The sequence below is a fragment of the Scyliorhinus canicula genome, chromosome 3 (assembly GCF_902713615.1).
Source record: "Scyliorhinus canicula chromosome 3, sScyCan1.1, whole genome shotgun sequence".
Taxonomy (NCBI): Eukaryota; Metazoa; Chordata; class Chondrichthyes; order Carcharhiniformes; family Scyliorhinidae; genus Scyliorhinus; species Scyliorhinus canicula.
The window spans coordinates 117,740,772-117,755,312 of NC_052148.1; the positions used below are offsets into that span (position 1 = coordinate 117,740,772).

A 14,541-nucleotide genomic window follows, 5' to 3' on the forward strand; every position below is an offset into this window, starting at 1 on the left:
AACACTTGGACCCCCCAGAGTTCGCTGGCCGCCACACGGCGCAGGCTTGTGGTGAGGTTGAGTCGGCAGCTGGTGGTGTCCACGATGCCCACGAGGGTGCCGCGCGGTCAGGGGTGTAGGACTCCAGATTACGGAAGGCCACATCTAGTGAATTAGCAAACTGCCTAGTCTCCACAAGATCGAGCGAACCCCCTTCCAACAGTCTCTGGCGGACGTACGTAGACGTTATGCCCTTGACATAAGCATCTCTGATTAATAGTTCGGTGTGTTGGACTGCCGAAATTGCCTGGCAGTCCCAGTTCCTACCAAGGATCTGTAGAGCCCGCAAGAAATCTTCTAGAGTCTCCCCCGGGAGTTGCCGTCTCGTGGCCAGGAGGTGCCTGGCGTACACTTGATTCACCGGTTTAACGTAATGTCCCTTTAGGAGTGTCATCGCTTTAGAGTAGGTGGGCGCATCCCGGATGAGGGGAAAAATTTCAGGGCTCACCCGTGAGTAGAGGACTTGGAGCTTCTGTGGGTCCATTTGAGTATTGGAGTTCTAGTCCATTGTATTGTTTTAATTGCAACAGGTATTTTCTCTAGTTTTTAAAAAAAGTTTAAAATTTGTTCTTGGGATGTGGGCGTCGCTGGCTGGGCCAGCATTTGTTGCTCATCCCTAATTGCCCTTCAACTGAGTGGCTTGTTAGGCCAATTCAGCAGGGAACAATTAAGAGTCAACCACATCACTGTGGGTCTGGAGTCACATGTACACCAGACCAGGTAAGGACATTAGTGAACCAGGTGGGTTAAATCAGCAATGGTTTCATGGGCATCATTAGATTTTTATTGAATTCAAATTTCATCATCTGCCATAGCGGGATTCGAACCCAAATCCAGCTGTCTGTAAACAGAGTTGTTCAAAAACTGGACTTTTTTTTACAACAGGCCATGCATCAATTTTAGCTGAGTAAATCAATAACCTAGCCAGAGAATTTGGCTAGGTGCTGCATTGGCTTGGTGTGGCTTTTTATCCACTTTGCCACTTGTGCACTGGTCTATTCCTGTGGTCTGAGCAACCCTTGACTACACTACTGTGTAATAACAAATTGACTTTTCTTCAATATGTTTTTGGGTATATCAATGTATGTCTTGAAATTGTATATACAATACACCATTTATCATTAAAAAATGCCTTGGTTATTGTCAATATATTGTATTGATCTTAAAGTTGCAGTTTTGGGACTCTTGTGCTCTCGGATCAAGTGGACAACTACAAATGTTAATTACAATTGTTTAGATGTGACCCTAGTTGCCCTTGAGAAGGTTGTACGCCACTTTTTTAAATTGAACCATGTGGAAGTGCTCCCAGGCAGTTCCAGTGTGATCTAATGAACATAGTATGTCCAAGTTGGGACGGTGTTACTGTGCACCTCCTCTTGTTCTCAAGTGGAGACGCCGGTTGGAAAGTGCTACCTGCTGTTGTGATAACTGAATGTAGACAGTTATGGTCCCAGCATCAATCCTGGAGCCATTTACACTTTGCACTAATGCGCATGCTCCTGCAGACAGAGGGGACGGGGGAGCGCGAGCGCCGTGACGCTGCTTCCGTCATTCGGCCAGACGAGGAGATGGTGGCGGGAGGGGCCGAATGGAGAGTGTGGGGGACAAGTGTGCGCCGATGACCCGGGCGCCTCTTCGACAATGGCTGGAGCAGCGGTGGTTACAGCGGAGGAAGAGGCCTGGGCCGGCGGGCGGATGGTTACAGCGGAGGAAGAGGCCCGGGCCGGCGGGCGGATGGTTCCGGCGGAGGAGGGCCGCCTGCAGGAGCTGGTGGCGCGCGCAGCCGCAGTGCAGAGCGGGCGGCTAGCGGTGCGCTGGGAGAGCGAGGCGGGGGGAGGCTCATTGTGTTACACCTACAGCCAGCTCAGCTCTCTGGGCAATACACTGCAGCAACTGCTCCATCTACACTGCGGTACCAGCCATGGCTATGTCATTGGATTATACTGCCGGCCAACAGTAAATTTACCCAGCTGCATTTTAGGGTAAATCCTACTTGGTTCTCCATTGGTGCTGCTTCTCTCCCACCACTCACCCCATTTACCTATCCATCAATCAGTATGTAATTTTCATGGGATGCCCATCTGGGAGAAATCCTGGAATCCATAAATGAGTGGCCGTGCTCAATATAATGTGTGGAATTCCTGTGCATAGAATCCCTCCAGTATGGAAGGAGGCCATTCGGCCCATCAAGTCCATAAGACCAAGCAGCAGAATTAGGCCATTCGGCCCATCGAGTCTGTTCCACCATTCAGTCATGGCTGATATATTTCACATCCCAATTCTCCTGCCTTCTCCCCATAACCCTTGAAATCGTAATCAAGTATCCATCTATTTGTGTCTTAAAGACACTAAATTACTTGGCCGCACCAACCCTCTGAAAGAGCACCCTACCTAAGCTCGCCCACTCATCCACCTTATGTCCGTAAACCCGCCTAACCTTGGACACTTAAAGGGCAATTTTAGCATAGCCAATCCACCTAATCTGCATATCTTTGGACTGCGGGAAGATACCGCAGTACCCAGAGGAAACCCACGCAGACATAGGGATAGCATGCACAGAGTGCTGCCTGCACTCTGCATAGAAACCCACACAGACAGTCATCCAAGGTCCAGTGCACCCTGCCCACTTTGTACTGTTTTTAATATTTTCCTGACAGGAATATGAAGCCATTCTGTGAACAAGATTTCCATTGTATGTAGTCATATGGGTAAAACAGGCAAAACGTCGACTCCTTACAAGACCCCAGAGAAATTCTGACACAAGGCTCATATCCAATCTCTTGTTTTAGTTACTGGCTTTTCCAATGTACAACCTCCAAATTTATGGTGGGATTTTGCCAGATGGGTTGCATGTTTTGCTGTCTCATGTCAATTTAAAAGACAGTATAAATGGTAAAAACTCACAGCCATGATCAAAGAAATGATTGATCTTTTAAATAGTGATCGCCTGGAATTGGAGGAGGAAATAAATTGGGGTGTTTGGGTAGGCTAATCACGAAAAACTGCAGTACTGTTGCAAAATGTAGTAAAAGCTAATGGATTGTTGGCCTTTATCTTAAGGATCATAATGCAAAGGGGAGGAAGTGATGCATTGTTCACATTGAGCCTTGGTCAGGAATCATCTTGTCTTGGAGAGTGTGTAGTGCGGACTCATCAAGATTAAGCTGAGGCTTTAAAGTTGTTAATTATGAGGACAGGCTTTATGTACTTGGGGTGTGTCCTTTGGATCAGAAAGCTGAAGGTAATATAATTTAGGCTGCGTTTTCTGTGTCTTCTCCCACCGGATCCCGGGCCGATGCAGACATAGCTGCTGACCGAGGAAGCGAGAGAAACGTGGGAAACGTAGCTGTCTGCAGGTGAGACTGAAACATCGCAGTTTCAAGTCTCCTCTCCCCAGCATGCTCCTGGTAAACATCCAATCGATTAAAGGAAGCTGGATGAACTTAACGCTAGACTTACCTCTCCGAGGGAAGTAAGAGACTGCTGTGTACTCTGTTTCATGGAGACATGGCTCACGCTTGCATCACTGGACTGTGCTGTGCAACCTGAAGGCTTCTCAGTACACCAGATGGACCGCACGGCATCATCAGGCAAAGTGACGGGTGGAGGGTTTTACCTCCTGGCGCTCGGATGTGGCAACCCTGGTGATCTGCACCCGCGACCTCGAATACGTGACTGAAATGCTGCCTGTACTACCTTTCACAGGAGTTCACTTCAGCCATTATCACAGGGGTCTATATCCCACCCCAGGTAGAAGTGAAGAAGATGCTTGACAAATTGTATACCACTATAAATAACAATGAAATAGAACACCCAGAGGCCTTGTTCATCATTGCCGGGGACTCCAACCAGGCCAACCTCGAGAGTGTACTGCCAAAATTCCACCAACACATCTCCTGTCTCACCAGAAGCACCAAAACCCAACCACTGCTACATAAAAGGGTGCCTAACGACCCATCCCTCGACCGCACTTCGGAAAATCGGACCATATGATGGTGCTTTTCTCCTGGCTTACAAGCAGAAACCTAAGAACGAGAATCTGGTTAAGAAGATCGTGCAGTGCTGGTCCGAGGCAACAGAAGAGCTCCTATGTGACTACTTGGAGTCAGTGGACTGGTCCATATTTAAGAACTCAGCCACCACCACCATCACAGACTTTATCAGCAAGTGTGTAGAAAACTACGTGCCAACGAAGTACGTACATTCCCCAACCGGAATCCATAGCTTAATCGGGAGATTGGCTCCCTACTGAAATCCAGGTCTGAGGTGTTCAAGACAGGCGACCCTGACCTATACACTAAATCCAGGTACGATCTCTGCAAAGTCATCAGGGATGCCAAGAGACGGACTTCCAGTTGCGGCTATGCGGGACTTCCAGTTGCGGCTATGCGGAGCTAAGCCACACATTCGGCAGCTCCTGCTATTTAGGGACTTTTGGGCCGTTTCGAGGGCCCCAAACGGAGCTGTTTCTACGCATCCCGGTGGGGGAAAGTGCCTGGAAGAACTTGCCCCACACTATATGGTGCTCACCTGGAGTGGGAAGAAGAAAAAGGCTGCAGTAACTCCCCCAAAAAAACGGGGGAAGAAAAACAAAATGGCGGCCGGCACTCCTGCTATTTAGGGACTTTTGGGCCGTTTTGAGGGCCCCAAACGGCGCTGTTTCTACACATCCTAGTGGGGGAAGGTGCCTGGAAGAACTTGCCCCACATTATCTGGTGAAAAAGGCTGCAGTAACGCCCCCCAAAAAACGGGTGAAAAAAAACAAAATGGCGGCCGGCGCTCCCGCTATTTAAGGGCTTTTGGGCCGTTTTGAGGGCCCCAAACAGTGCTGTTGCTACATATCCCGGTGGGGGAAGGTGCCTGGAAGAACTTGCCCCACACTATATGGTGAAAAAGGCTGCAGAAACGCCCCAAAAAAAACGTGGGAAGAAAAACAAAATGGCGGCCGGCGCAACACCCGAGGACTGGTGGAAGTGGGCGCAGGAGCAACAGGCCTCGCTCCTACGTTGTTTTGCTGAGCTGAAGGCTGAGCTGCTGGACTCCATGAATGCAACTGCGACCAAGCTGCTTGGGACCCAGGCGGCACAGGAGGAGTCTATTCGGGAGTTGCAGCGGCAGGCCGTTGAAAGAGAGGAGGAGGCCGTGGTCCTCGTTGGGAAAGTGGAGTTGCACGAGGCACTTCATAAAAAGTGGCAGGACCGCTTGGAGGAGCTGGACGTTCGCACGAGGCGAAAGAATCTGAGGATCCTGGGCCTGGCGGAGGGGCTGGAGGGGTCGGATCTCCCGGCGTATGTGACCACGTTGTTGAGCTCGTTGATGGGAGCAGGGTCCTTCCATTTGCCCCTGGAGCTCGAGGGAGCGCACAGAGTGATGGCCAGGAGGCCCAAGGCAGATGAGCCCCCGAGGGCGGTGCTGGTGCGGTTCCACCGATTCAGTGACCGGGAGTGTGTGCTGCGCTGGGCCAAGAAAGAGAGGAGCAGTAAATGGGAGAATTCGGTAGTGAGGATCTACCAGGACTGGAGTGCGGAAGTGGCTAAGCGGCGGGCCAGGTTCAACCGGACGAAGGCGGTGCTTCATGCTAAGCAGGTCAGGTTTGGAATGCTGCAGCCTGCGCGCCTGTGGGTGACATACAAGGACCGGCACCATTACTTCGAGTTCCCGGAGGAGGCGTGGGCCTTTGTACAGGCGGAGAAGCTGGACTTGAACTAGGGCCTGGGAACATACTTTGGCCGGCGTTGTTTCCGCTGTGGCTGTTTTGTTCCAACTGTTTCAACTTTTTCAACTTCGAAATGTGTGTTATGTATGCTGGTTTTCTTTTTGCTCTGTTTACGGGTGGGTTTGTCTGTTGGGTATGGTTGTGGGGTAGGTGGGGAGTGTTGGGGGTTTGTGTTCTATATGTTCTCTTCTGTACGGGGCTGGGGATTGAGGGGAAACTGGATTTTGGGGAACTGCGTCAGAAGGATGGGGTGTGGCATTGTGAAAGCGCGGGCTTTCCTCTGGTTTCCCGCGCTGCGGGGCAGGGGGGTGGAGCTTGCGATGGGGGAAGGGCCTCTACGGGTCTTTTTTCCCGCGCTGCAATAATGCCAAGGAGGTGTGGCAAGAGGGGGATGACCCCAAGCCGGGAGGGGATAGGTTTTGGCGGGAGCTGCCGGGGTCAGCAGAAGTCAGCTGACTCACGGAAGTACCATGGAGGGTGCGTCGCGGCTAGGAGGGGTCCTAGCCTGGGGGGGGGGAGGGGGGTGGGGGGGATACCGGGTTGCTGCTGGAACGACTAGGAAGGAGCCGATGAGGGCCGGGGGGGAAGAGGAGAGGCGCTATCGCCATGGGGAACGGGTCGAGCGGGGTATGCTGGCCTGGGGCGAACATCTGCCAAGCTATGGCTAGTCGGCAGGGGAGGGGGGCGGGTTGCCCTCTGATCCGGCTGATTACCTGGAACGTGAGGGGGCTGAACGGGCCGGTTAAGAGAACCAGGGTGGTCTCCCATCTAAGGGGGTTGAAGGCGGACGTGGCTATGCTCCAGGAGACCCACCTGAAGGTGGCGGACCAGGTCCGTCTGAGGAAGGGGTGGGTGGGGCAGGTTTATCATTCAGGATTGGACGCAAAGAACCGGGGGGTGGCGATTCTAGTGGGGAAGAGGGTGGCGTTTGAGGCGGCTGAGGTGGTGTCGGACAAGGAGGGCAGATATATCATGGTGAGGGGTAGGCTGCAGGGAGAGAAGGTGGTGCTGGTGAACGTATATGCCCCGAATTGGGATGATGCTGGCTTCATGAGGCGCTTGTTGGGCCGCGTCCCGGACCTGGAGGCAGGGGGCCTGATCATGGGGGGAGATTTTAACACAGTGCTGGATCCCACACTGGACCGGTCCAGTTCAAGGACGGGTAGGAGACTGGCGGCGGCCAAAGTGCTGAGGGGATACATGGACCAGATGGGAGGGGTGGATCCCTGGAGGTTTGGGAGACCGAGAGCGCGGGAGTATTCCTTTTTCTCTCACGTCCATAGGGTTTATTCCCGGATAGACTTTTTTGTCCTGAGCAGGGGGTTGATCCCGAGGGTGCAGGATGCCGAGTATTCGGCCATAGCGATTTCAGACCATGCCCCGCACTGGATTGATCTGGAGATGGGGGAGGCGCGGGACCAGCGCCCGCTCTGGCGCCTGGATGTGGGGATGCTGGCGGAGGAGGAGGTGTGTAAGAGGGTTCGGAGAAGCATTGAGGGGTATCTGGTTACCAATGATACGGGGGAGGTCCAGGTGGGGATGGTCTGGGAGGCTCTGAAAGCAGTGATCCGGGGGGAGCTGATCTCCATCCGGGCCCACAGGGAAAGGAAGGAGAGGAAGGAGAGGGAGAGACTGGTGGGAGAGCTTCTGGAGGTGGACAGGAGATATGCGGAGGCACCGGAGGAAGGGTTGCTGGGAGAACGGCGCAGGTTGCAGGCCAATTTTGACTTGCTGACCACCAGAAAGGCGGAGACACAGTGGAGGAGGGCGCAGGGTGCGGTATATGAGTATGGAGAGAAGGCGAGCAGGATGTTGGCGCATCAGCTCCGTAGGCGAGATGCGGCTAGGGAAATTGGGGGAGTGAAGGATGGGGGTGGAAATGTAGTGCAGAAGGGGACAGAAGTAAACGGGGTCTTTAGGGACTTTTACGAGGGATTGTACCGGTCGGAACCTCCGAGGGGGAGAGAGGGGATGGAGAGCTTCATGAACAGGCTATGTTTCCCAAGGGTTCAAGAGAGGCTGGTTGAGGGGCTGGGGGCGCCGATAGAGTTGGAGGAGCTAGTCAGGGGGATCGGGCAAATGCAGTCAGGTAAGGCCCCGGGGCCGGACGGGTTCCCGGCAGAATTTTACAAAAAATATGCGGACCTGGTGGGTCCCCTGCTGGTGCGAACTTTCAATGAGGCGTGGGAGGGGGGGGCTTTGCCCCCGACGATGTCGCGGGCACTGATCTCTTTGATCCTAAAACGGGATAAGGACCCCTTGCAGTGCGGATCATATAGGCCTATTTCACTCCTTAACGTAGACGCTAAGTTGCTGGCGAAGATCCTGGCCACCAGGATAGAGGACTGTGTGCCAGGGGTGATACACGAGGATCAGACAGGATTTGTCAAGGGGCGGCAGCTCAACACGAATGTGCGGAGACTGCTCAATGTTATCATGATGCCGGCAGTGGAGGGGGAGGCGGAGATAGTGGTGGCGCTGGATGCAGAGAAGGCGTTTGATAGAGTTGAATGGGGGTACCTATGGGAGGTGCTGGAGAGGTTTGGATTTGGGGAGGGATTCATCAAATGGGTGAGGCTGCTTTACGCGGCGCCGATGGCGAGTGTAGTCACAAATGGAAGGAGATCGGAGTATTTTAGGCTTTATCGTGGGACCAGGCAGGGGTGTCCCCTGTCCCCCCTGCTCTTTGCACTGGCGATTGAACCGCTGGCCATGGCGTTGAGGGAGTCAGGGAAGTGGAGGGGTCTGGTGCGGGGGGGGGAGGAGCACCGGGTATCGCTGTATGCAGACGACCTGCTGTTATATGTGGCGGACCCAGAGGGGGGAATGCCGGGGGTGATGGAACTGTTAGCGGAATTTGGGGGCTTCTCGGGCTATAAGCTGAACTTAGGAAAGAGCGAGGTATTTGTAGTGCACCCGGGAGATCAGGAGGAGGGAATTGGGAGGCTCCCCTTCAGGAGGGCAGTGAAGAGTTTCAGGTACCTGGGGGTGCAGGTGGCCAGGAGTTGGGGGACTCTCCATAAGCTTAATTTTACCAGGCTGGTGGAGCAGATGGAGGAGGAATTTAAAAGGTGGGACATGGTGCCGCTATCGTTGGCGGGTAGAGTGCAGTCCGTCAAAATGACGGTTCTCCCGAGGTTCTTGTTCCTCTTCCAGTGTTTGCCCATCTTTATCCCTATGGCCTTTTTTAAAAGAGTGACCAGCAGCATCATGGGATTTGTTTGGGCGCATGGCACCCCAAGGGTGAAGAGGGTCTTCTTGGAGCGGAGTAGGGATGGGGGGGGGCTGGCGTTGCCCAACCTCTCGGGGTATTACTGGGCGGCCAACGTGTCGATGGTGCGTAAGTGGGTGATGGAGGGGGAGGGGGGCAGCATGGAAACGGATGGAGAGAGCGTCCTGTGGGGATACAAGCCTGGGGGCCCTGGTAACGGCGCCGTGGCCGCTCCCTCCCACGAGGTATACCACGAGTCCGGTGGTGGCGGCTACCCTCAAGATTTGGGGGCAGTGGAGGCGACATAGGGGAGAAGTGGGGGGCTCGATGGAGGCTCCGTTAAGGGGGAACCATAGGTTCGTCCCGGGGAACATGGATGGGGGATTTCGGGGATGGTATAGAGCGGGGCATTAGACAGCTGAAGGACCTGTTTATCGACGGAAGGTTTGCGAGCCTGGGGGAGTTGGAAGAGAAATTTGGGCTCCCGCCGGGAAACATGTTTAGATATCTGCAGGTAAAGGCATTTGCTAGACGGCAGGTGGAGGGATTCCCTGCGCTCCCCGCGAAGGGGGTGAGTGACAGGGTGCTCTCGGGGGTCTGGGTCGGGGAGGGGAAGATATCCGATATCTACAAGCTTATGCAGGAGAAGGAAGAGGCGTCAGTAGAGGAGCTGAAAACGAAGTGGGAGGGGGAACTGGGGGAACAGATCGAAGACGGTACATGGGCTGATGCCCTGGAGAGGGTAAATTCTTCCTCCTCGTGTGCGCGGCTTAGCCTCATCCAATTCAAGGTGCTGCATAGGGCCCACATGACTGGGACGAGGATGAATAGGTTCTTTGGGGGTGAAGATAGGTGTGCCAGGTGCTCGGGGAGTCCAGCGAACCATGCCCATATGTTCTGGGCATGCCCGGCATTGGAGGAGTTCTGGAAGGGGGTGGCGAGGACGGTGTCAAGGGTGGTGGGATCCAGGGTCAAGCCAGGATGGGGACTCGCGATCTTTGGGGTTGGGGTAGAGCCGGGAGTGCAGGAGGCGAAAGAGGCCGGTGTGCTGGCCTTTGCGTCCCTAGTAGCCCGGCGAAGGATTTTGCTACAGTGGAAGGACGCGAGGCCCCCAAGCGTGGAGACCTGGATCAATGACATGGCGGGCTTTATTAAGCTTGAGAAGGTTAAATTCGCCCTGAGAGGATCGGTGCAAGGGTTCTTTAAACGGTGGCAACCTTTCCTCGACTTTCTGGCTCAACGATAGGGTACTGGGACAGTAGCAGCAGCAACCCGGGGGGGGGGGGGGGGTTGGGTGGGTGGGGGTGGGGGGGGGGGGGCGTTGATTATGTTAGCTTATTTTATTTAAATTTGATTTATCTAATTTTAATTTATGGTTAAGTTCTCTTGTTTGGGGGGGGGGGGGGTGGGGGAATGTGATACATGTGATGTTACGGTATGGGGGGAATTGTGGGTGTTATGGGGCTGTTAGTTGCATATTACTGCTTTTTGCTATACTTTTTGTTATATTTTCTGCAAAAAATTCCAATAAAAAAATTAAAAAAAAAAAAAAAAAAAAAAAAAAAAAAAAAAAAGGGATGCCAAGAGACCAAGCTAGGGTCACCGACTAATGTCACGGACTCTCTTTGGTTGTGGCAAGGCTTAAACATCATAACGGGCTGCAAAGCAAAGACAAGTAAAATTTCCCTTAGCAGCGCACCCCTCCCCGATGAACTCCATGAACTCTATGCACGATTCGAGCAGGAAACCATCAAACTGTTGTCAATTGTCCCAGCAGCCTCGGACATACCCACACCTACCGTCACAGCTTCGGAAGCCAGATCGGCCTGCTTGAAAGTGAATCCTCGGCAAGTGAGGGGTCCTGACGGGGTCCCTGGTCATGCACTCAGATGCTGCGTGGACCAGCTGGCAAATGTGTTCGCAAATATCTTAAACCTCTTCCTACTCCATTCCGAGGACCCCACCTGCTTCAAGAAGGCCACCATCTTCACACCGGTGCCAAAGAAGAACCAGGCAACGTGCCTCAACGAATATCGTTCGGTTGTCTTCACATCGATCATTATGAAGTGCTTGAAGAGATTGGTCATGAGGCACATCAACTCCATACTTAAGAGTGCCTAGATCCACTGCAATGTGCATACCGTTACAGCTGATCCACAGCAGGCGTCATCTCCCTGGCCCTACACTCATTTCTGGTGCATCTCGACAACAAGGGCTCCTACGGCAGACTCCTATCATTGACTACAGCTCCGCCTTCAACATCATAATCCTAGCCAAGCTCATATCAAAGCTCCAAAACCTAGGACTTGGCTCCTCACTCTTCAACTGGATCCACAACTTTCTGACCCATAGACCACAGGTGTGCAGGTTAGGTGGATTGGCCATGATAAATTGCCCTTAGTGTCCAAAATTGCCCTTAGTGTTGGCTTGGGGTTACTGGGTTATGGGGATAGGGTGGAGGTGTTAACCTTGGGTAGGGTGCTCTTTCCAGGAGCCGGTGCAGACTCGATGGGCCGAATGGCCTCCTTCTGCACTGTAAATTCTATTAAAAAATCAGTAAGGATAAACAACAACGCCTCCTCCATGATAGTCCTCAATACTGGGGCCCCACAGGCTGCGTACTTAGCCATTACTATATTCCCTACACACACACACACATGACTATATGGCAAAATTGGTCTCCAACTCCACCTACAAGTTTGCTGATGACACAAGCATAGTGGGTCGGATCTCAAACCACAATGAATCTGAATACAGGAGGGAGATGGAGAACCTAGTGGAGTGGTGTAACGACAACAATCTCTCCCTCAATGTCAGCAAAACTAAAGAGCTGGTTTTGACTTCAGGAAGTGAATTATCGTACACACCCCTGTGTATCAGTGGTGCCAAGGTGGAGATGGTTGAGAGCTTCAAATTCCTAGGGGTGCACATCACCAACAATCTGTCCTGGTCCACCCACGTCGCCGCTATGACCACGAAAGTATAACAGCGCCTATACTTCAGGAAATTAAGCATGTCAGCATTGACTCTTTACCAACTTTTACAGATGCACCATTGAAAACATCCTATCTGACTGCACCATAGCCTGGTATGGCAACTGCTCGATGCAAGACTAAGAAACTACAGGGAGTCGTGATCACAGTCTAGTCCATCACACGAACCCGCCTCCCATCCATTGACTCTGTCTACACCACCCGCTGCCTTGGGAAAGCGGGCAGCATAATAAAAGACACCTCCCACCCGGCCTATTCAGTCTTCCAACTTCTTCCATCAGGCAGGAGATACAAAAGTTTGAGAACACGCATTAAGGGGAAATTCAGAAACAGCTTCTTCCCATTGTTACCAGACTCCTAAAAGACCCTCTTATGGACTGATCTGATCTTTTCACACATCTTCTCTACTGAGTAGTACTACACTCCGCATGCTTCACCCGATGCCTGTGTCCATGTATTTACATTGTGCATTTATGTTTGCCCTGTGTTTTTTTTCATGTATGGAATGATCTGTCTAGACTGTGCAGAACAATACTTTTCACAGTACCTCGGTACACTTGACAATAAACAAATCCAAAAACACGGTATGTGCACAGTTCGACTGTGTTACTTTTTTACATTATAGAGAGTTACAGAGCAGGCAGAGGCCAAGACCAAAGATGGTACTGCACAAGTCGTCATGGTCGTGTTTTAGGTGAATTGGTACATTTCACTGGCCTTGTTTCCCTATTTTTGACCGGCTTTCTCTGTAATTGAATTAGTTCATTCCATTTACAAATTTGAAAAAGTGGTAGGGAAGTGCTGCTGATTTTCAGCGCTCATTTCCATGCAGCACACAACTGCCTCAAGGAAGTGTGAAGCCTACCAAGTTGCAAGGATAATCCAGGGAACTACAGGCCGGTGAGCCTTGCGTCAGTGGTAGGGCAATTACTGGAGAGAATTCTTCGAGACAGGATCTACTCCCATTTGGAAGCAAATGGACATATTAGTGAGAGGCAGCATGGTTTTGTGAAGGGGAGGTCGTGTCGAAGAGGTCACAAAGGTGATTGATGCAGGTAGGGCAGTGGATGTTGTCTATATGGGCCTCAGTAAGGCCTTTGACAAGGTCCCCCATGGTAGACTGGTACAAAAGGTGAAGTCACACGGGATCAGGGTGCGCTGGCAAGGTGGATACAGAACTGGCTAGGTCATAGAAGGCAGAGAGTAGCAATGGAAGAGTGCTTTTCTGATTGGAGGGCTGTGACTAGTGGTGTTGCGCAGGGATCAGTGCTGGGACCTTTGCTGTTCGTAGTATAAATGATTTGGAGGAAAATGTAACTGGTCTGATTAGTAAGTTTGCGGACGACACAAAGGTTGGTGGAATTGCGTATAGCGATGAGGACTGTCAGAGGATACAGCAAGATTTAGATCGTTTGGAGACTTGGGCAAAGAGATGGCAGATGGAGTTTAGATGGACAAATGTGAGGTAATGCATTTTGGAAGGTCTAATGCAGGTAGGGAATATACAGTGAATGGTAGAACCCTCAAGAGTATTGACAGTCAGAGAGATCTAGGTGCACAGGTCACTGAAAGGGGCAACACAGGTGGCGAAGGTAGTCAAGAAGGCATACGGCATGCTTGCCTTCATTGGCCGGGGCATTGAGTATAAGAATTGGCAAGTCATGCTGCAGCTGCATAGAACCTTAGTTAGGCCACACTTGGAGTATAGTGTTCAATTTTGGTTGCCACACTACCAGAAGGATGTGGAGGCTTTAGAGAGGGTGTAGAAGCGATTTACCAGGATGTTGCCTGGTATGGAGGGCATTAGCTATGAGGAGCGGTTGAATAAACTCGGTTTGTTCTCACTGGAACGACGGAGGTTGAGGGGGCGACCTGATAGAGGTCTACAAAATTATATGGGGCATAGACAGAGTGGATAGTCTGCTTTTCCCCAGTGTAGAGGGGTCAATTACTAGGGGGCGTAGGTTTAAGGTGCGAGGGGCAAGGTTTAGAGGAGATGTACGAGGCAAGTTTTTTACACAGAGGGTAGTGGGTGCCTGGAACTCGCTGCCGGAGGAGGTGATGGAAGCAGGGACGATAGTGACATTTAAGGGGCATCTTGACAAATACATGAATAGAGGGATACGGAGCCAGGAAGTGTAGAAGATTTTGGTTTAGATGGGCAGCATGTCGGCACAGGCTTGGAGAGCCGAAGGGCCTGTTCCTGTGCTGTGCTTTTCTTTGTTCTTTAAATAACATGTAAAAGACCATTGCTGCTTGGAAATGCAGCGTGTGCAGAGTCCATTGCAAGAAATGACTAACGTAGCCCCATCTTGTGAACGAATAAAACATCTTTTATTGGCAGACAGGGCAGCACGGTAGCATAGTGGTTAGCACAGTTGCTTCACAGCTCCAGGGTCCCAGGTTCGATTCCCGGCTGTGTCGCTGTCTGTGGGAGTCTGCACGTTCTACATGTGTCTGCGTGGATTTCCTCTGGGTACTCCGGTTTCCTCCCACAGTCCAAAGATGTGTGGGTTAGGTGGATTGGCCATGCTAAATTGCTCTTGGTGTCCAAAAAAAAATGTTAAGTGGGGGTTACCGGG

At 51.9% G+C, this 14,541-nt stretch overlaps 1 protein-coding gene across 1 annotated transcript in view; it reads left to right on the top strand.

Annotated features, from left to right (window-relative positions):
* The first annotated feature begins 1,559 nt into the window (after positions 1 to 1,559).
* The window catches only part of aasdh (aminoadipate-semialdehyde dehydrogenase), a 70,920-nt gene continuing 57,938 nt past the window's right edge, over positions 1,560 to 14,541 (top strand). Inside the window, exon 1 of the mRNA XM_038791134.1 lies at positions 1,560 to 2,021. Within this exon, the coding sequence (XP_038647062.1) occupies positions 1,681 to 2,021 (341 nt within the window). The 5' untranslated portion in view covers positions 1,560 to 1,680. The remainder of the gene's footprint in view (positions 2,022 to 14,541) is intronic.